This window comes from Eleutherodactylus coqui, chromosome 8 (genome assembly GCF_035609145.1).
Source record: "Eleutherodactylus coqui strain aEleCoq1 chromosome 8, aEleCoq1.hap1, whole genome shotgun sequence".
NCBI lineage: Eukaryota > Metazoa > Chordata > Amphibia > Anura > Eleutherodactylidae > Eleutherodactylus > Eleutherodactylus coqui.
In genome coordinates this window covers 17,375,779-17,396,719 of record NC_089844.1, presented here as the reverse complement: position 1 = coordinate 17,396,719, position 20,941 = coordinate 17,375,779, and the positions used below count along the sequence as shown (strand labels likewise).

The 20,941-nt window shown below is 48.3% G+C and overlaps 1 protein-coding gene across 2 annotated transcripts in view; it reads right to left on the bottom strand.

The window, feature by feature from the left end:
• Nucleotides 1-20,279, bottom strand: part of LOC136576150 (protein mono-ADP-ribosyltransferase PARP15-like) — a 49,508-nt gene extending 29,229 nt beyond the window's left edge. The window contains exons 1-4 of one of the 2 annotated variants that reach the window (XM_066575202.1): nt 20,126-20,279; nt 16,387-16,604; nt 14,371-14,531; nt 2,442-2,504 (exon numbers count right to left, since the gene is read on the bottom strand). In XM_066575202.1, the coding sequence (XP_066431299.1) occupies nt 2,442-2,504; nt 14,371-14,485 (178 nt within the window). In that variant the 5' untranslated portion in view covers nt 14,486-14,531; nt 16,387-16,604; nt 20,126-20,279. The remainder of the gene's footprint in view (nt 1-2,441; nt 2,505-14,370; nt 14,532-16,386; nt 16,605-20,125) is intronic. The other variant, XM_066575203.1, reaches the window with a different exon arrangement.
• Nucleotides 20,280-20,941: the final 662 nt, after the last annotated feature.

Genomic DNA, 20,941 nt, shown 5'->3' with positions numbered 1-20,941 from the left:
CTAAGCTACACGAGGACACGAGGTTTCTTCTACACATCTTGTCACTATATGCTTCCTCTTGTAAGAGGGTCCCTTTTTTATAAAGTACACATAAGGCCGCGTTCACTCTGCGCTTCAGTACGGCGCAGCCTTTGTGTCCTGGGGTTTAATCTGAATCACTAAACCCTGGATGGAGCAACAGGCTATAATAGTCAAATGGAACCCACTTTAGGCCTTCGATACCCTAGCACATTTGGAGCCGTGTCCTGTCTGTTCATCTAGGCTTAAAGGGCCACTCCAGTGAGGATTTTTGTATTCGTTCCTTTCACACCTCTCCCCCCGGTTTATACAAGTCAGCTAGTGTTATCATGGTTAGTTACTTCTTTCTATCTGAGACTCCCGGCCTCTTTCTCCTCAGATGGGCACGTGATCTCTATTCTAACCAGCTGATCTACTTGGGGTTATTGATTCAGTTTGTAGTCAGTTTCTTAGTCTGTGTGATGAAGTTGCTGATGACGATCACACAGCTCCTGTCATGCAGGTATAATAGAGGAGATCACAGTTCATCATCCTGACTGTATATTTACGGCCTGTAGTTTATTTAGGTGAATACAGAAGGTAATGATACTTAAACTGCCTCCCAGCAGGCAGAAATGGTATTACTTTAGCGTAGTCTGTGAGGAAGGATGGGATTGATGTGAAACTGAAGGTAAAAAATCTCACTCTCAAGATGGTGCTTGATAAACATCAGACTAGGGGCTGCACTGCAGGAAAGTGACTGGAATACACAGAGGAGACCTCCAGAGTGTGACAGGCAATCAGGTGAGGGGGACAGTGATAGAAAAATGTGTTTTCACTGGAGTGACCCTTTAAGAGCTGGGTTATATAAGGACATTTTGCTGTTGCTATCGGCAAATGGCAGTTGGAGTCTAAAGTAGAGACTGTGTTGTTGATAACAGCCAACCTACGCTACATAGAATCATTGCATTTGTGAGAGACCGTAACCATCATGCTTGTTGACCTACACTGAGTAAACACCCATTCTGGATAATCCCTGTTGTGTCCATGTCATTATCTATGCCCACTTCAAGTACAGCTCAGGTCACGCACTCTGATCTAAGGCCCAAACAATTACTACCTTAACCATAAAACAGTTGGGTACTTCCTGAGCGCAAGTGCATTGTGGGATTCCACAGCTCTCTGCTTGGAAACTGTGCCATATACCGTGTTTCTCTGAAAATAATACCCTGTCTTATATTAATTTTTGCCCCAAAAGAGGCACAGGGTCTTATTTTTGGGGGGTATCTTATACTCACCTAGCAGGCGCAGTCCGGGTCCCTCCCGCTGTTCTCAGGAGCTCCTGCAGGCTTACGTGCAGTCATCAGCGCCAACAGAGTATTATTTGCTGGTAACGGGGTTTGAAAATTCCGCCTCCAGCAAGTTATTACTCTGATTGGCTGAGCCACGTTTCTCAAGAACCAATCAGGGCTGGCGCTCAATGAACCAATCACAGCCATTCAATGTGATGCTGTGATTGGTTCATCGAGTGCCGGCTCTGATTGGCTGAATCGCGGCGCTCGAGAACCAATCGCAGCATTGCATTGAATGATGTTTCCTTGGGCGGTATAAGGGTGACCTCTACTGGCCATCATACATTACTGCATTTTGTGTATTTCTCCATAGAATGTTATCTACTACCTATGATTGGCTGCAGGGATCAGGTGGAATGTCTGAAGGACAGGGGATGTTAGAGAGGTGGTGGGGCAGGAACTCTAGGAGCTGGACTAAGAGTGAGAGAATGGCAAGCTAGACAGCGATCTGAGTGATGTTCAGCCTTTAGACTACTTTACAAGAAGATAGAGGAAGCAGTGCAAGACGTGTCCTGGAGATTCTGTGCCTGCTAGAGAGGGCCAGCAACTTCCAGCCCGCTCCACCCCCATTCACTGAGCGATCCTCACTCCTGTGTGAAAGTAATTATCACTGGGGAGACTGTAGAGCGTGGATAAGAGACAGCATGATAACGATCCATAGTGATATTTACTTTACCTAAAGTGACATTCTTGTGCTGAAAAATTCCTTTGAAGTGCTGGCCACTAGGGGGCTCCCTTCTTCCTAACTTGCTGTACACTGACTGGGGGGGGGGGGGGGTGGAAAAATGTGCTTTCACTGGAGTGACCCTTTAAGACAATGCAGAACCCAGACTCAACTTGAGAATAAATTCAGAGTGCAGGCTTGACCATCAAATTAATTCAGCCCCCAGATATGGCCGGGGCCCCGGCAGCCCTATAAGGACCAGCTCTGTGCCCGCAATCCGACTAACACCGACTCTAGTAAAAGAGATAGAAGTTCTGCAAAGTGCCGTCCCTGAATCTGTTGCCCTGGGCACTTGTCCATGTCCCCCTTTTCATAACTATGGCTCTGAATGTCCCACTTATAGGAGACGAGCCGACATTATGACGTACCTAAATGTTCACATTCTTCCTTCACTTGAGGACCCGCTGCTTCAAGGATGGCTTTAGACACCCCTAAAAGTGTAAAAACATATATACAATATTGATGTAGTGCGGTCATGTTCATGAGTACATCCTGACAATACAGTCAGATCGGTAGAAGTGTGTTACAGAGCAGGAGGAGCCGAGCAGGTGGATAGGACTCGTCATTGATCTAAAACTCTAATTACATTTGGGTTTAGGAGTCCAGTGGGCGGTTCAGTTGTAGGACGGTTTATTGGATGGGCCATAAGCCACTCCCCCGGACACCCGTAACTCTTCAGCATGCGGAGAGTCTTTGTAGAGCTTGATAAGCGTAGAAGACTTGTCTATCACAGTTGTGCCGTGGGCTGGATTGTGAGACGGGCGAGGAGGGACACCAGAGCCACCTTGTTGGATGCTTTCTAGTGGCTCATACAGGCGTACGCGTCCCACATATTACGCACATGTTTTTCAGGCATATAAACTACACAGTACACAGCAAATACGCCTGTAGATACAAGCTTGCTGCACATGCTGATAGTGGCCACACACGGGCGTATTTGCGTGGGCAATTTTGCATACACAATACGCAGCGAATAAACCCATTAATTTCAAGGGGTTCATTCTCATAATTCTTTTTCCCGCGTGTATTTAGCTTGAGCGAAAAATAACGCAACATGCTCTATTTTTGTGTGCATTTGTGCAGCAGAGGTCCCCATGGGAGTTTATGGGGGTGCGCAAATGTGCGCATATGTACTTGTGAGTATGGACAAAAAAATGCACATACCTGCAAACACCGTCACTTCATTAGGCTACTTAGCCTTTTCAATCAGGGCGAAGGTGATTCCACCGCCGTATGAATGAGCAGTGCTTGTGTAAATCTGTCAGTATTTGCGCTGGCACAGGAGCATAAAAACACTCCACTGTGCAAATACTTTTCACAGGAGCGAGCGTTTTTGCGCTTCTGCTCATCTGCGGCCGCCCTAAATCTCCACAGCCTATATTGGCACGTATTATGCACCAAAATAGGACATGCAGCGTTTTATTTTTCACATGTGTAATAAGTGCGTGAAAAAAAATGTAGGTGTGTGAGCAGCCCTATAAAAATCAATGGGCTTTTAACACTGCTTATTACATGTGTGAAAATAATGTGCTCAAGGGTTCATGTCCACTATCGTGTTTTCACCACATATTACGCGTGCGTTGTATGGCTGCACGATACACAGTGAATGGAGTTATTGAAGTCAATGGATTTTCATTGTTCCATGCACAGCGGTGTGTTGATACTGCGTATCGATACGCATGAGAAAGGGATCGCAGCATGCTCTATTTCTCTGCGTATGTGCAGCGTCCCGTAGAGTGACCCTGGGCACAGGGCGTACGTTAAGGTAAGATTCTGGCTTGTCACAGCGGCACGTACCACGCTCCCTCCCGGAGGGACGCACGTCGCCTCAGTCAGGGCAGCGCTGGGCCTCTTCTGGACACTCCTAGGAGAGGGATGCTCAATAAACGGTAGAACAGGGATAGTAGTTGTCACAGGTGACGCCACTGTTACGATACCGGAATGACCTTCGGCTGAGAATAAATGACAGATATAACGTACCTCAGGTCCCTGGGATTGGTCAGGGCCAGGAACAACTTTACTTAAACTCCAGCAGTACAAGGCAAAGTGCAGGCATTTAGACAGACTTCATTGGGAGTACCTCCACAAGGTGATCCCAGGCTTCAAGACGCCCGTGTGTGAGCAATTGAAGACACGTACCTCCACCCAGTGGTCCCAGACTTCAGGACAGTCGAGTGTGAACAATTGATAAGAGTACCTCTGCACTGGGCCTTGGGGAAAACTCCACTTACTTCTCACTCACGCTTTCTCTCCAATTGGGGCTTACTCCTCTCTCATGCTAGATCAGTCAATCCAGGGAACCGCTCCTCCTCTTCCATTCCTCTTATGCTGCGAACCGTGGTAGGGAAACAGCATGGGACTAGGGACAGGCAGGGTAAGGGTTAAGTGTAGCGAACGCAGCAGGGGGTGGGGGGAGGAGCTAAGGCAGGAAAAGCAGAGGGAGGGGGAGCGGAAGAAGAAGAAGACCAGAAGACGGGAGACACGTGGAGAGGAAAGAAGTCTGGAGCAGAAAAGAAGAACGAAAGCAGGAAAAGGAGCCATAAAGAGTGGAAAGAAGAACAAGAGCAGCCGAAGTGACAGCAGCACAGCAAGTCCAAGCGGTGTACAGAAGAGTCGGTTGAAGAGAGAAGCCCCAAGAAAGATGGAGGACTTACAGCGGCAGATACGGCAAGCGATCCAGCTCGATGGCGCGGAGTGGCTGCAGGACTTCATCGTCGGCTGCAGGTCAGAATCCGAATCCGGGAGGCCGGCGGAGGAGCCAACACGGAAGACAGGAGCAGCGGAAGAAGCGGCACAGGAGGGGGATGCCGGGCGAGGACGCCCGAAGCGCAGGAAGAATCCACCGGCGAGACTCAGCCCGAGTCCAGCAACAAAGCGAGGCGGCCAGAAGTCCAGTCGTGGCGCCGAGAAGAGGTCGGGAGCGGGGCGCACAGCCACAAATTTGGCGCCAAATTTAAACTGCGCGGCGGGAAGAGCGCCCGCGGAAGAGACTCGGGCATCACCAGCTGGCAGTCCGCCAGCAAAGAGGGGGCAAGCGGCAGCGTTGAGGGCACGCTCCGGTGCGAAGGACCAGCGCGCGACAGGGCGCACGGAAGCCGAACCTGCCAGGAGAGAAGAGCCACGCAGAAGGTTGGAGGCGCGCGGAGGCGCGAGACAACGGCACAGGCTACAACAAGATGGCGGCGCAGGCGAAGAGCACGCACAGGTAGGCTCTGCAGGGCCAGGCAATAGAGCGCGAGCTAGGCGGGGGGAGGCAGGCCGTAGGGGCGCAGAGCAGACCCATACCAGGGGGGGGGGAGAGGGGGAGGGAGAGAAACAGCCCAGCAGTTAGTTTAGCGAGCAGCACAGATAACAGGAGGGGAAGCAGGCAGAGCAGCGGGGACAGGGCTACTTCTACAAGGGGGAGCACGAGCCCGTTGTCGGGCAGCTCGTTTGAAAGGCCCCTTCCAAGTCACTACCCGGATCAAGCCCCCATAAGGGGTCAGGGCACTCGAGCCCGGCAACCACCACCACCTTCTCGTGCATACAGACACGATACCAGCGAGCACTACTTACGCGGTGCACGCAGTAGATCACCCGCTCAGCAGCAGGTGTACGCGCCCCCAGCTCCGCGCAGGCTCTGCTACGTTAACCCACGCTTCGTGGGTCCCCCTTCCTCGGGGGGTGGCGAGTCTTCCTATAGTTACGCTAGTCGCGCCAGTAACAACAGACAAGGCAAGGGCGCTAAGCAAAGGCAGAGGGAGAAGGCTAGGAGAGAGCGTTACCAGCGCAAGCGCGACAGAGAGCACGCTAGGCTAGCGGCAGAGGCAGATAGAGAGACAAGGAGTGCCAGTGTAGGGAACGTGGGCGACAACGCCAGTGGCACGGAGCATCGGCACCAAAAGGAAAGTTACCGCCATGCGACCGCATCAACAACAGCAGCGGCATACAAGGACTATTTACGCCATGGGAGGCGGGATGTCTCGGAAGAGCGGCCGGAGCGGGGCCACCTTGGAGCAGAACACGAAAGGCGGGCACTAGAGGCTCCGCAAACAAGTACGCGGCAGCAGTCGCCCAGCTGGGGCAGAAGTCCAGGAGGAAGACCGGTAAGGACCACGACCTTGGCAGAGCCGGAGGACGGTCAAGCCGGTGAGTTGGCGTGTTTAAATGCTTGGAAAAAAGTGATGGATCCCGCCGCGGGGGCGGACAAAAATGATTTGGTTGTGGTTTTAAAGTCACTGTTGAGCAAGGTTGATCAAGGTGATGTTTTTTCGGTGTCCGGCGGACCCCCAAGGGGTGTAGTACCACTTGTGGGGCAGGAGGTTGGAAGCTCAACAGTCGGTGGTGACCCTATGGAAGGGTTGCGATACGCTGACTCGTTATCTTGTGGTGTTGCCCCGCTAGGGGTCGGTTTGTCAGATGAGGTGGTTGAGAAGATTCGTAAAGGTATATATGTGGATATATGGTCCTTGCTGTCGGCGGACCACGTAATTGTGGACAAAGAGCGAGTGTCGGAGCGCGGCGCGGATAGGAAGCCGAAAGTCGCTAAGACTTTTGGCAATTGGCTGCAAGCGTATATGGTACTGGCATATATTGCATGCCAGCACCAGCCCAAAAAGGGTCCTGAGCTCATGGTTTACCTTAATACGATTTATAGCGCTTATAAATTGCATGGCGGCGCCGCGTGGTGGCGATATGATGAGGACTTCCGACGACGGGTCTCGGGGATTAGTCACATCAGCTGGGCGTCAAAGGCAACCGACGTCTGGTTGCAACTTATTTTAGCACAGCGCCCACAAAAACCGACATTTCAGGGGGGAGCCGTGGGGGGCGGGCAACAGCCCCCTGCGGCCTCCCCAAGACCGAATGGATCCTGCTGGCTCTACAACGAGGGCCATTGCAGGTTTTATTCAACCTGCAAGTTCAGACATGAGTGCTCTGTCTGCGGGGGTCAACACGCGGCAGTTCGTTGCTTTAGGAAGCAGCGAGCTACAGCCGGGGGGGGCGGTGCCAGTGGAGCACCAAACCCCAGTGAAAAGCCGATACCTCTTCCTGTGGCTCGACAAGTACCACAGGAGGGAGGAAGCAAAAATACTTAGAGAAGGTTTTACCGTCGGTTTCGTTATTCCGTTTACTTTTCAGCCCGCTTTCATGTCTTGTCCTAACCTAAAGTCTGCGACGGACAACATAGAGTTAGTTAAAGAAAAAGTTCAAAAGGAGGTATCAGCGGGCCGCATGGCGGGCCCGTTTGATGAACCACCGTTCGCCAATCTGCGAGTTTCCCCGTTGGGGTTAGTCCCCAAAAAGGAGGCTGGCAAGTTCCGCCTGATACATCATTTATCATTTCCAAAAGGGGAGTCGGTAAATGATGGTATCTCAAAGGAGCAAGCTTCGGTGGTTTACGCTTCGTTTGACCAGGCAGTGTCTCTAGTCAGAGCGGCGGGAAAACGCGCGCAATTAGCGAAGGCTGATATTGAGTCAGCTTTCCGGCTGTTGCCAATTCATCCGGAGTGCTTCCACCTTCTTGGTTGCAAGGTGGACAATCAATTCTATTATGACATGTGTTTGCCTATGGGTTGCTCCATTTCATGTTACTATTTTGAGCTTTTCAGCTCCTTTTTGGAGTGGATGGTAAAATATGAGACGGGCATCGCATCAGTAACGCATTACCTAGACGATTTTCTGTTCATTGGAACGGAAGCATCGGGCGCGTGCGGGGTTTTGCTAAATACATTTCGGTATCTTATGCGGCAGGCGGGGGTTCCGTTGGCGGAGGACAAGACGTTGGGTCCGGTTAGTAGGCTGGTTTTCCTTGGAATCGAAATCGATACCGAGGAAATGGTCTTCAGGTTGCCAATAGATAAGATAGCCCGCCTGCGGCAGACGGTAAAAGAAATTGCGAGCGGTAAAAAGGCCACGCTGCGCCAGGTGCAGGTCCTGTCGGGTTTATTGAACTTTGCCTGCAAAGTTATACCCATGGGCCGTGTTTTTGCCAGAAGGCTGTCGCTCGCGACAGTGGGAGTAAAAGAGCCTCACCACTTTATAAGGATCACACAAGGTATCAAAAGTGATTTACATGTGTGGAGAATTTTCTTGGAGACTTTCAACGGGCAAGTGGTATGCCCTAAGGAAGAGTGGGCAGGACCCGAGCTCAGCTTGTTTGCTGATGCAGCCGGGTCGGCCGGCTTTGGTGTGATTTTCCGGAACCACTGGTGCAGAGAACACTGGCCAGTATCCTGGATGAAAAGAAAGTGGAATAAGGACATAACGCTTCTGGAATTTTTCCCGCTGGTGGTAGCATTGGAGCTATGGGGCGATGAGCTCCGGGACCATAAGTTATGTTTCTGGTCCGACAATGTGTCGGTGGTTCAGATCATTAACAGACAGTCTTCGGCTTCATTGCCGGTGTTGGCACTGCTGAGGCACACGGTTTTACGATGTCTGCAACTGAATATATACTTGCGTGCAAAGCATGTGCCGGGTTATAAGAACTTAGCAGCTGATGCACTCTCTCGTTCGCAGATGGAGCGTTTCAGGGAGCGGCACCCGCTGGCGGACGCCGAGGGGGTCCGCTGCCCGATTTTCTTGTGGAGTCTGGTCGAGCGGAGCTGCTGAAGCTGGTCGAGACATCAGTAGCGGTCGGGACATGGAACAGTTATAAAGCGGTCTGGCAGACGTGGTTGAGTTTCGCCGGAGGTTGTGTGGCAGGGGGCGATAGGGCCCGCTCGGCAACTTTGGACATGCTTGTTTTTTTGCGTAAAAAAGGGTCTTCGGCTGATGCGGTTAAAAAACATCTGGCGGGAGTTGCGTTTTTATTAAAATTACACGGGTTAGTCGATGTCACAAAACAGTGCGTTTTCCGGCAGATCGTGCGGGGCTGGAAGAAGGACAAAGTTCGGAGGGACACGCGTCGTCCCATAACGTATTTTGTGTTGTGTAAGTTGTTAGAGGCCTTGGAAGTTTCCTGCAAAAATGGGTCGGAAGTATTGTTGTTTAGGGCGGCGTTTTCAATGGCGTTTTTCGCCGCGTTGAGAATTGGTGAGCTGGTTCCTGCAAGTAAGTGTAAGGCGGGCGGGCTACAATGGAACGATGTTATTATAGTCGATACGTCGTTGCGCGTCAGGATCAGGAAGTCCAAGACCGATGTGTACGGCAGAGGGGAGTGGGTGACCATCAGTCGTCTCGGATCGCGATGGTGCCCAGTTGACACAGTTGTACAATACATGGACGACAGGACATCGGGTGAGCAATTTTTCGTACATTCGTCGGGCCTCCCTCTCACGCGTTTCCAATTTTCGGCAGTTTTGCGTTCGGCTTTAAAAGTAGCGGGGTTCAACTCAGCGGAGTTTGGAACGCATTCTTTTAGAATCGGCGCGGCCACATCGGCAGATGCGGGTGGTATGAATGAGGACGGTTTAATGAAACTAGGCAGATGGAAGTCGCAGGCATATAAATCTTATGTCAGACCGGATTTGGCGGTGGGCGACTTTAGCAAAACGGCGGCATTGTAGAGGAGTTTTTGTGTTAGGTGGAGTTAAATAGCCTTGGTTCCTGTATTTTCTTTTCTTTGTTTTCTTTTGTTCTCAACAACAGAGAAATGGAAGGCGTGCATTGTGGGACATTCTTACGTCTATTGGGCCCAGAGGAGGGCAGCAGTGCGGCCATTGGGATCGGACCTCGGCTTACCCGGAACACCCGTAACCTGGCATGGAGTCCGGGGGCTAAGATGGCCCGACATGCTAAAACTAATAACGGACATAAGCAGGTCCAACCCTCGGAGAGTGATTTTGGTAATTCACGCTGGAGGAAACGACCTTGGTAAAATGAAGACAAGGGACCTTTTGGCTATCATGAAGCAGGACATTTTACGGTTTCGCTCATGTTTTCAGGAGGTGATAATCGTCTGGTCCGATATAGTCGCACGAAGGTATTGGAGAGGTGCAAGAAACGTGGAGGCGATAGAGAAAGTGCGAAAATTAGTGAACATGAAAATGTCGCAGTTCGTGCAGTCCATTGGAGGGGTGGCGGTTCGCCACTGGGAGCTGGAAGGTAAAGAGAGGGGGTCATTGAGGGAGGACGGGGTCCACCTCAATGATCTGGGACTTGACACATTTTTATCTGGCTTGCAAGATGGTGTAGAGGCAGCTCTAGCCAGGGTAGGTGGGGTGGGACGGAATGAGCCGCAGTAATACGGCACATCCCGTGTGGCCCGGAATTGTCCATGCTGGTTAGGGATGATTGAGGAGGGTTTGCAAGCCAGAGGATCGTGGGCTTACGAACGTCCTCTGGGACGGTTTATGGACTGAAAAAGTTAAACTGCATACAGCATGGATAAGTTTCGTGAAAGTTCAGGATTAACGTTACTAACAGGTTATTTAATAAAGCTGTGGCCTACCCCACATTTGTTCAGCAAGAAGTAGTCGGAGTATGTTATTTACTAGGTAAGTGAGCTGTTAAGAATTAAGTTATTGTCCCTAGTCTCACTACATGAGAGTTGAAAGGTACTCCCATGTAGCTGGCACTCTTTATCAGGAACCCAGAAGACATGGACCTCCTTTCCTGCTCTTAGATACTCCTTTTTATACTCTCACTCATACCACATGACAGGACATAAACTGATACATTCACAGGTAATTTGCAGGCAAACACTTAACCCATCACACGCTGCAGCTGTGCAATACACATAACAGAATGACTAGACAGATTTGCAGAGAGCATCTACATAAGACATACATGTATGACATTATGGAGGGGGCCAGGAAAGCATGAACTGGGCCACTACATATGTACACAGATTGAGCTCTATACCCTTGTATGGGCTGCATATGATATGCTGTCCATATACAATACATACGCAGTGCCACCATGAAACAGAACGGGGAATTAAAAAGAAAAAAGAGTCACACTGTGCATGTCCATGTGATACTCGGGCACGCGTAGTGCCATACGTGCACACTGGCAGTATTTTACTGATATGGTCCTGGGCATGAGCCCCGATTTCCGATCAATAAATTCAATGTTCTACTGAATCTTTTCCCATTAAACTATATATCAATCTGCTCGGCTCCTCCTGCTCTATTACATGATGCCTGCAGGTCGGACACCATGGTCCATGTGACAGGTTCCCTTTAAGAAGCTAATTCAAAGGTCACATGCAATATGGCCGCGCTGCCTGCTTCATGCGCCACATGTTGTCACCTCTCTCCTGCTATGCATCATAACTGATGGTTCAGAATTCCACATTTTGACCCTGGAAGGGGCCAAAGATAGTCCGCACCTGATCCCAGGAGAACACCAGCATTCTGTCTCTAAGGCCGGGCTCACACGAGCGTGTCTCGCATAGTGCGGGCTGTGAGATATATGTGCACAGCATGCAGCCCATACACAATGAAATTGCATATGGGCTGTGAGCCGCCTATCGCCATGTACTATCTTGCCATATATGTGTGCGGAATACACGCCAATATAGAACATGCTGCAATTTTTCTTCCTCACGAAATATATGCAAATATTTGTGTGAGCAGCAAAATGGCCGCCTGCGCGATATTGGTACAGCGTATTACATGCACAAAACCCCTCTGTGAAATACGCGGTTACTAAACGCTCCTGTGAGACGGCCCTAAAGCCAAGGTGACACCAAAATTTTGTTTTCTATTTTTCTGTTCCATCCTTAGGGCTCCTGCACACTGGCCAGAGCGATATCGAGATGTGATTGACGCCCTGATTTTGCTCTCGCAACCCTTCTGAAGCCCTGGATGCGAGGCCTCCCATCCTAGTAGGGCTGAAGGAATCTCCTGCCAAAGTGCTGTCATCTCCGACGCATCTTCTAGCAGGTCCCCGACACTCTTCTCCTTCTTCTCTTCTCGCTGGGGATTGAAAAATCCCCGCCTCCTGAAAGCGCTACCTCTGATTGGCTGAGCGCTGTGACCAATCAGAGGCAGTGCTCAGCCGTTCAATGAATGACTTAGCTGCCTCTGAATGGTCATTGTGCTCAGCCAATCAGAGGCAGTGCTTTCAGGAGGCGGAGACTTTTCGATCCCCGGCTGGAAGAGAAGCTGAAGAAGAGTCCAGGGACCAGCTAAAAGACGCACCAGAGGTGACAGCTCTTCCTAGGTGATGTATTAGTATTTTTTTTCTACAGTCATGGCTTATATTTCAAAGCCCCCCCAACGCCCCCTTGAAAATCCTCGGCACGGGGAGTCCCCTGCCATTGCTGTCATAGAAAGAATGGATACATGTATATATATATTAAAAAAAAATATATATATATATATATGGATATATAATGTGTGTTTTTTTTCTTGTTTCTTTTGTTATCTTTACATTGTTCTCAATTATGAACGAACACAAATGGACACTACTCTGTTTGTATCCATTTAGCCTTCCATATAACAGATCTGTTAAACCACACTGCGCATGTGCAGTTGTAAAACTAGAGCTAAAAACGAAAATAATGGATCCGTTAAAAACCGATCATAACAGATAAGTGACTGATGTAAGAGGAAACAAACTATCTGCTCTGCATGGATCTGTTTGCATCGGTTGGGCCGCTCTCACCTTGCGTTGGGTCAGTTCAGGGTTTCCGACTCAGTTTGTTTCCGTCAGGTTTCCATTTTTGCGCAATCACTGTTATTTTTCTGTACAAAAAAATAGAAACCTGACGGAATGGAAGCGAGCCGAAGCCCTTCTGTTTTTTTTTTAAAACCCCATTGAAAACAATGGGGAAAAAAACAAATCCGATTTTTTTCGTTCTATTTCAGTTTCTCTCCTCCAAAAACAGAGCAGAAAGGCAGAAACCCTGAACTGACCCCAATACAGGCGTGAGAGCGGCCTCAAGGGTCATGGCCACAACCGTTTGTTTCAGTGCGTCTTGTGCGTGCCTTGCACAGATGTGATACACGGTGGAGTTTTTTAAAGTCAATGGACTTTCCTTGATCCATGCCCTCCGGCGGGTAGACACTGCGTATCAATACACAAGAGAAATAAATGGCAGCATGCTCTATCTTTCTGCGTACCACTCAGCATGAGCCCGGCGCACATGTGTAGGCTGCGTATGTAACGCTGTCCAAATACAATACATTGGCAGAGTCTTCATACGCATCTGTGCAGAATTAGTGATCCCAGCTCTGCTACATCTATTGTTGCTGATTAGTTCCTTTATGTTTGGTGTGTTGGTCACTAATATGACCCATTGGTAACCGCTAAGTCTTCATCAGTTCCGGTTGGTATTACATGGTTATATTCTATCTACAGTGTGATCAGTGTATTAGTATTTAGACAGGGACCGGTATTCAGTATAGGGATAGTGACAGATCAGGTGATCGCTGGCCCATAGGGAGAGTAGTGGTCCAGTCACATTGGTGAACTAGATAGAGTTAAGGACCTGCTGTAGTGTAGTTAGGCTCGCCGTCATCATCTGCCTTTCTGTTTGATGATCATTGGATGAAGAAGCTTCTAGTCATCATCATCCTCACTTATCTCCTGACCTGCAGCGGATCGTCCTGTTATTCCTGAGGAGTCCTGCGTCTTCCACCAGCTACATGGGCCCCGGCATCAAGACCCATTTTATTTCTGACTTCTGAGGTATTGTGCTTGGGACTCCCTGCATATATATGTATACCCGGCCCGGGTATATAGGTACAGTTAGTTGGGACTGCTATCCTAAATATGGACGACTGTTCTATTCCATGTAATTATATCTGTGTTATCCCCAATCATGACTTTATATCCCACTACAATTATTGATGTTGTATAATGTGAATCTAGAATTGGTCGCCCGTTCATGGTAATGCAGAGGGAATTCCCAGGAAGAGATCCTTTTTATGTCAGCGGCTCCATCCTGAGTGGAGGCACTGAGAACAACTCATTTATACACCCATTCTTCCACTTAGCGGAGGTGCCAGGTCTCCATGTCCCCTATGGGTTAGCGCCAGGGCCTGTTGGCATGGATTATTAGTCACCACCCGCCGCCCCCAACCAGGGTTACACTACCTTCACATTCCTGTCTTTTTTTCTCCATCCTCAGAAATGTTGGACGTGGTCGGTGGCAGACGGACCCCACTGACTATAATGGGGTCTGTTCAGGTTCCAGCATGCAGGGAGAGGTTTTTCTGGATGAATGCTCTGCCACTTCATCCAAGACTTTATGCCGGATCTGCATCAGAGACTGACGCAGATGTGAACCCGGCCAAGTCTGTACATGAGGCCTTGCAGTCTACTAGAGCTCCGTGCGTGGACCTTATTCTGCCCATCTTGTTACATCCTACATCCTAATTAATCTACATATGCAGCACATTTGAGTAATTGGGATCTTCTTACCAACATCGCGGTCCAACGTTGCATTAGTTAAGTTTATTATGGCGTCCGTTCTTTCAGCAACGATGTCCCCCTTTTTCAACTTCACAGATGTTTCACACACCACGACGTCGCTCATGATGGAAGCTTCCCGTGACGGCACACAAGTATTGCTTGCTCAGCACCTAAAACAGTATAAAAACAATATTAGGGAAGGAAGTATTGTCATCAAGTCATATGCTATAAAGTTATGCAACTTTATCTTCTGCACTACATTCAGAAGACCAAGAACCCCAATGAGAACTTTCAGATGTGACTGCGAGTCATTGATGTTTATTCTGCATCTGACTGCAGTTCATCAGCACTATGCAGGGCCCAACCTAGCATACATTTCTGTGAATGTGAACGGAGGTGTCGAGATGCGCATAATGATGAAGAAGCCTGTGTCTATAAATGTGTTAGGTGCACCAGGGGAAATTATACAGTCCAGCGCAGAAAATGCAGGGCAAGCAAATTTCCCCCATGATTCTATTGGAGAGGTGGGGTTGTGCACTGAGGGAGGCATGGTCTTATGGGGGAAGCTGTGCATTGGGGGCTTTGGTTCTGTTAGGAAGGTGGAGGGGAATTGTGCATTGAAGATTGCATGCTTCTGCGTGGTCACCTGTCTCTTGAATTAAGCCGGACCATTATGCGGTAGGCAGGCTGGTTGGGTGTTACTGAAATAGTCTAATGGACTGTTTTACTTGGTTTCCATAATAGCGTGGCCCGCTCAGCTGTTTCTGCACTTCCAGCCACAGACTACAAAGAGGTGTTCCCATTATGGAAATAGTACCGTGTTGTACAACCCCTCGAGCTTGGATACAAGATGTGTTATGGGTGGCACTCAAACCCAGGAGCTCCTGTACTCAAGGCAGTAGCTCTACCTACTAAGCGCTCCAACCCTTTGGACAGCTCCCCTGCATGACCTTAGCCTTTTTCCCAGCTTCTGCAATCCAGTCCTTGTTTTAGCTCTGCTCTGTTCCTGATTGGACATGATATAAAAGCCTGGCCCTTCCACTTCCTCTTTGCATGATTATTGTTCTCACTGCCTTTAGTCTACCTCTGCTACTACCCCTCCTCTCTATACAATTGTTGTTACCCATTACAGACACCTGGCTACATCCTGACTACACTTCCTGCCTGCTCTCTGGTACTGCAACAGATACTTACCCATTACTGACCCCTGGCTACATCCTGACTATGCTTTCTGCCTGCTTTCTGGTACTGCAGCAGATAATTACCTGTTATCGACCCCTGGCCTTTCTTAACTACGCTATCTGCCTGCTCGGGTTACAACATGAGGCTCCAAACCCGCTCTAGCTCATTACAGAATAATCATGCTAAACATGGAGTCCGTTGTGGCCACTCTGAGGAAACAGTTGCGGAGATTCAGGAGTTCTGTGCTACCTATCAGGGAAAAGTAGTGGATTTACAAAGAGAAATAGACTGGTTACAGAGGCAACTCCTGGAGGTGTGCAATGCTGGTTTAGATGTCCAGGTTTTTATTAAAACTAGATCTGAGAGGAGTGTATCATCTTATATGGATTCGCTCAGGGGATTAGTGGAAGACTGCCTTTAGAACCAAATATGGACATTTTGAATACCTGGTTGTGCCTTTTGCCCTTGCAATGCCCCTGACACTTTTCAGCATTATATTAATGATGTTTTGAGATTTCTTGGATAAATTTGTTGTTGCTTATTTCGATGACCTTCTTATATTTTCAGACTGCTTAGAGGAACATCGCAGGCATGTCCAGCTAATTCTCAAACGTCTCCGAAAGAATCATCTCTATATCAAACTGGTAAAATGTGAGTTTGAACAAACTGGGATTCAATTTCTCAGATATATCATCTCCCCAGATGGTTGGAGTATGCGCCCTAACAAAATGAAAGCAGTGACTAAGTGGCCTACTCCGAGAAATTTAAAGAATGTTCAACACTTTATAGGGTTTGTGAATTTTTACAGAAGATTCAGAAAAGACTTCCCATAAATCATCTTACCAATAACTTTGCTCACAAAGAAACCCAAAGCATTTTCATGGTCCTCGGGGGCACGGGAGGCTTTTGAAAAACGAAAAACTCTTTTCACTTCTGCACCAGTATTGGTTCGTCCAAATCTGGAACGACTCTTTGTTGTGGAGGTGGATGCCTCAGATTCTGCCGTGGGAGCGGTCTTGTCTCAACGAGTCATTGTCTCATGTGTCAGCAGCTGAAAGAAACTATGACATTGGAAATAAAGAACTGTTAGCCATTAAAGTAGCCTTCTCCTAATGGAGACATCTTTTGGAAGGTGCAAATCATTCATTAATAGTCCTTACTGACCACAAAAATCTAGAATTTATCTGTGCAGCCAAAAGACTGTCAGCAAGACAAGCACGTTGGGCCTTGTTTTTCTCCAGATTTAATTTCACAATTTTTTATCGGCCTTGTTCAAGAAATGGCAAGGTCAATGCCTTGTCCAGGATCCTTGCTGAACCGGAGGAGGAGTCTAATACGGACTGTACAATTTTTGCCCCCCCCCCCAATTTCCTGAGTATTCCTGACTCAAAAGAATTTTTAACAGGATTCAGAGAGGTGTATGAAAATGACTCTTTTCTCATCACCCTTCTAAAGACGTGGATCTGTCTTTCAAAGAGGGGTTTTGGGTGAAGGAAAACAGACTGTACGTCCTGGGTTCTGTTTGACTCGAAGTCTTAAAACTTGTCCATGATTTTAAACTTGCAAGCCATCTTGGGGTCATGAAAACTTTGGAACTATTGCTTCATTCATTTTGGTGGCCAAATTGCAAGAACGATACAAAAAACTATGTTCCCCCCCCCTTTGAAACATGTGCACGAAACAAGACACCGCGATCTTTTCCCTTAGGACTTCTTCAACCACTTACATCCAGGTCATGGTGATCAATATCAATGGATTTTATTGTGGATCTTCCCCCCCCTCACAAATATGGCCCATTGTGTTCCTAGTAGGAAGATTCCCACAGCAGAACAAACTGCTGAATTAGTGACCAAGGAGGTATTTAGGCTGCATGGGATTCCTGATAATGTAATTTCTGATAGAGATGTTGAGTTTACATCAAGACTTTGGAAAAGCTTCTGTACTGCCTTAGACTAATCAGACTCTTGAGCAATACCTCCAATGTTTTATCTCCTACCTCCAGGATGATTGGGTGGACTACTTATCAACAGCAGAATTCGCTTACAACAATTCCAAACATAACTCTACATTTCAAAGTCCATTCTATGCTAGCTGTGGGGTACATCCACTATTTATTCCTGATCTTCCGTTTGATCCTCCTACTGTTCATCACAGACTGACTACGTTGCAGGAAACACAGAAAAATCTAATAGAGATCTTACAAGAAGCTTAAGAAAACTATAAAAAGGCAGCGGATAAGCAGCACAAAGCTCCTCCTTCCGTTCAGATTGGTGACAAGGTTTGGTTGTCTACTAGGAATTTAAAGACGCAGGTACCCTCTCTAAAATTCTGGCCATCCTGGAAGGAGGGGACTATTGTCAGGACTTGAACCCAGGAGCTCCTGTACTCCAGGTGGCAGCTCTACCTACTGAGCCCTGGCTACATCCTGACCATGCTTCTACTGCAACAGATACTTACCCGTTACTGACCCCAAGCTACATCCTGACAATTCTTCCTCCCCGGTACTGCAACAGATACTTACCCGTTACCGACCCCATGCCTTTCTTGACCACACTATCTATTCGCTCTGGTTACAAAAAAAGGCTCCGAACTTGCTTCAGGTTGTTACAGGCATGGGGGTTCTAGTACCCTGCTTTACCACCTATAACTTGGATACAAGATGTGATATGGTAGACATGGAGGCGCTAGTACCCTGTTGGACTGCCTCTAGCTTGGATGCAAGATGTGATACGGGGGGCATGGAGGCTCTAGTACCCTGTTGTACCACCTCTAGCTTGGATACAAGATGTGATATGTGTCGGGCATAGAATTTCTAGTACCCTGTTGGGCCACCTCTAGATTATTTACAGCATGCGATATGGGGGCATGGATGCTTTATTACCCTGTTGTACCACTTCTAACTTTGATACAAGATGTGATATGGGCAGGGATGGAGGATTATAGGTTCCATATCGTATCACTCCACATTTGCTGTAACTGAGCCTCTAGACCGTGCAAACTCGTGGGCTGTAGAAGTTGGCATCCCAGATGGTCCCATACATGTTTTACTGGCAATAAATCTGGTGCTTGGGCAGCCATGGCATGACAATGCTGCAGAAGCTCCTGTGACACCCCCTTCCCCCGTGTGCGCGGCCGCCATGATCCTGCTGGAAGCCACCATGAGAGGAACACATGTGGCTGCAGGATGTCCTGAAGATATCGCTGAGCTGTCATTGTCTCTTGTACCACCACTAGGGGTGACCAACTGTAGCATGCAATGGCCCCCACATCATCACACCATTAATAGGGCAGGGTGGCAAAGCCAGGATGGAGGTCTCCAGACACGAACACAATTGTCGTCAGTGCCCAAAGTAAACCTGGTTTCGCCATTGGAGATAACCCAGTTCGACTCCGTAGCAGTCCAGTTTCGTCGTTCACAACACTGCTTGAAATGGAGGTAACAATGATTGTCAAAGGCAGAACACGTAATGGCTGCCATGAGACCAAATGTCCTTCATCAAAGTGCTTGAAAATGGCTCTGACAGACACAGGGGTGTAACAATGGCGCCACCCGTCTCTGGATGGTGGACAATGGAACAGTTGGAGCTGCTGGTGCTTGTTGGACGATCAGACACTCCCCTCTACTGGTGATCTATCAAGGGTCCTGAGCCCGGTCGCCTTGTGTGCCCTCACACATCCACTGGTCCCAACACCTGCTAACAGTCTGGTCAGACGCTTTTCTCTACTGGTGGTCTGTAGGGAGCGTCCTGAGCCCGGTCACCTTGTGTGCCTCTACACATCCACTGGTCCCAACACCTCCTAACAGTCTGGTCAGATGCTCCTCTCTACTGGTGGTCTGTCAGGGGGTCCTGAGCCCGGTCACCTTGTGTGCTCCATCCACTGGTCCCAACACCTCCTAACAGACTGGTCAGACGCTCCTCTCTACTGGTCGTCTGTAGGGGGTCCTGAGCCCGGTCACCTTGTGTGCCCCCATCCACTGGTCCCAACACCCCCTAACAGTCTGGTCAGACGCTCCTCTCTACTGGTGGTCTGTAGGGAGCGTCCTGAGCCTGGTCACTTTGTGTGCCCTCATCCACTGGTCCCAACACCCCCTAACAGTCTGGACAGAACGGCTGGTGGGGGACAATTCATCGATACGACCATTTGGCTTCTCACATCGCAATAATGCGCCCCTCTCGGACTCTGGTAACGGGGTCTCTTCTCTGCGTCGTAGAGGCGTCTAGTGGCCAACAAGCTCTACAGCAAAACGACAACTTCTTCTGGGGGCAGTAGTGTTTTATGCAAAAAGTGTATAATCACAATCCAAGTATTATCAGTGTGTTAACAATCTATTGCCATACTACTCTTACTGTTATGCTTAGGATTATTATTTCTGCTTCTTGTAGTCCTTTTTAGGGGGGGTGTAAAACTTTCAGCTGCACCCGGGCCCCCAGGCCTGAGGGCTCCTTTGCCGCTAGTATTGGGGCCCTGTTACAGATCTGCAGAGGGATTGAAGAACTAGGAGTGCATTCATGCTCTGATAAATCCTCTGGCACTCTGACATATAAAGATTGGGCCGTATGTCTGTGAAATGTAAACTTACCTCCAGAGTTGGAGTAAAACTGCAGGACTGGATGTCTCGTATGGAGCTGGATGTCTCGTGTGGAGCTGGATGTCTCGTATGAAGCTGGATGTCTCGTATGAAGCTGGATGTCTCGTGTGGAGCTGGATGTCTCGTATGGAGCTGGATGTCTCGTGTGGAGCTGGATGTCCCGTGTGGAGCTGGATGTCCCGTGTGGAGCTGGATGTCTCGTATGAAGCTGGATGTCTCATATGGAGCTGGATGTCTCGTGTGGAGCTGGATGTCTCGTATGGAGCTGGATGTGATGTCTCTTTATATCTCACGAAGCGAAAGCTCATTCTGAATGTTTCTAGTTTCACTTTCCTATAAAAGGCTTCTTGTTATTAGAACAAAAGAAAAACAATTTATTTCCGTGTTATCGCTCTCCGTAAGAGAAAAACAGTAACATTCTTACAGATGCGATACCTTTTAACCCCTTAGTGGCAGTGTATTTTGGACCTAAGGATATGACAAATTTTGGGACACTTTCATCCCCACTTTTCAAAAAACAGAACTTTTAAAGTTTTTTTTTGTCCACATGGCCGTATGAGGACTTGTTTTTTGTGTGGCGAGCTAAGGTTTTCGTACCATTTTTTTGGGTACATTAAATGTATTGTGTAACTTTTATAAAGTTTTAGAAAGTTTTTTTGTAGGGCAGGGTAACAAAAACACCTAAATTCATTTTTTTTTAAGTGTAAATCATGCAGCATAAATGATGTGGTAATTTTATAAAAATGCAATTATGAAAATACCAAAATTATTTATATATATATATAATTACGTTTAAAAAATAAACTT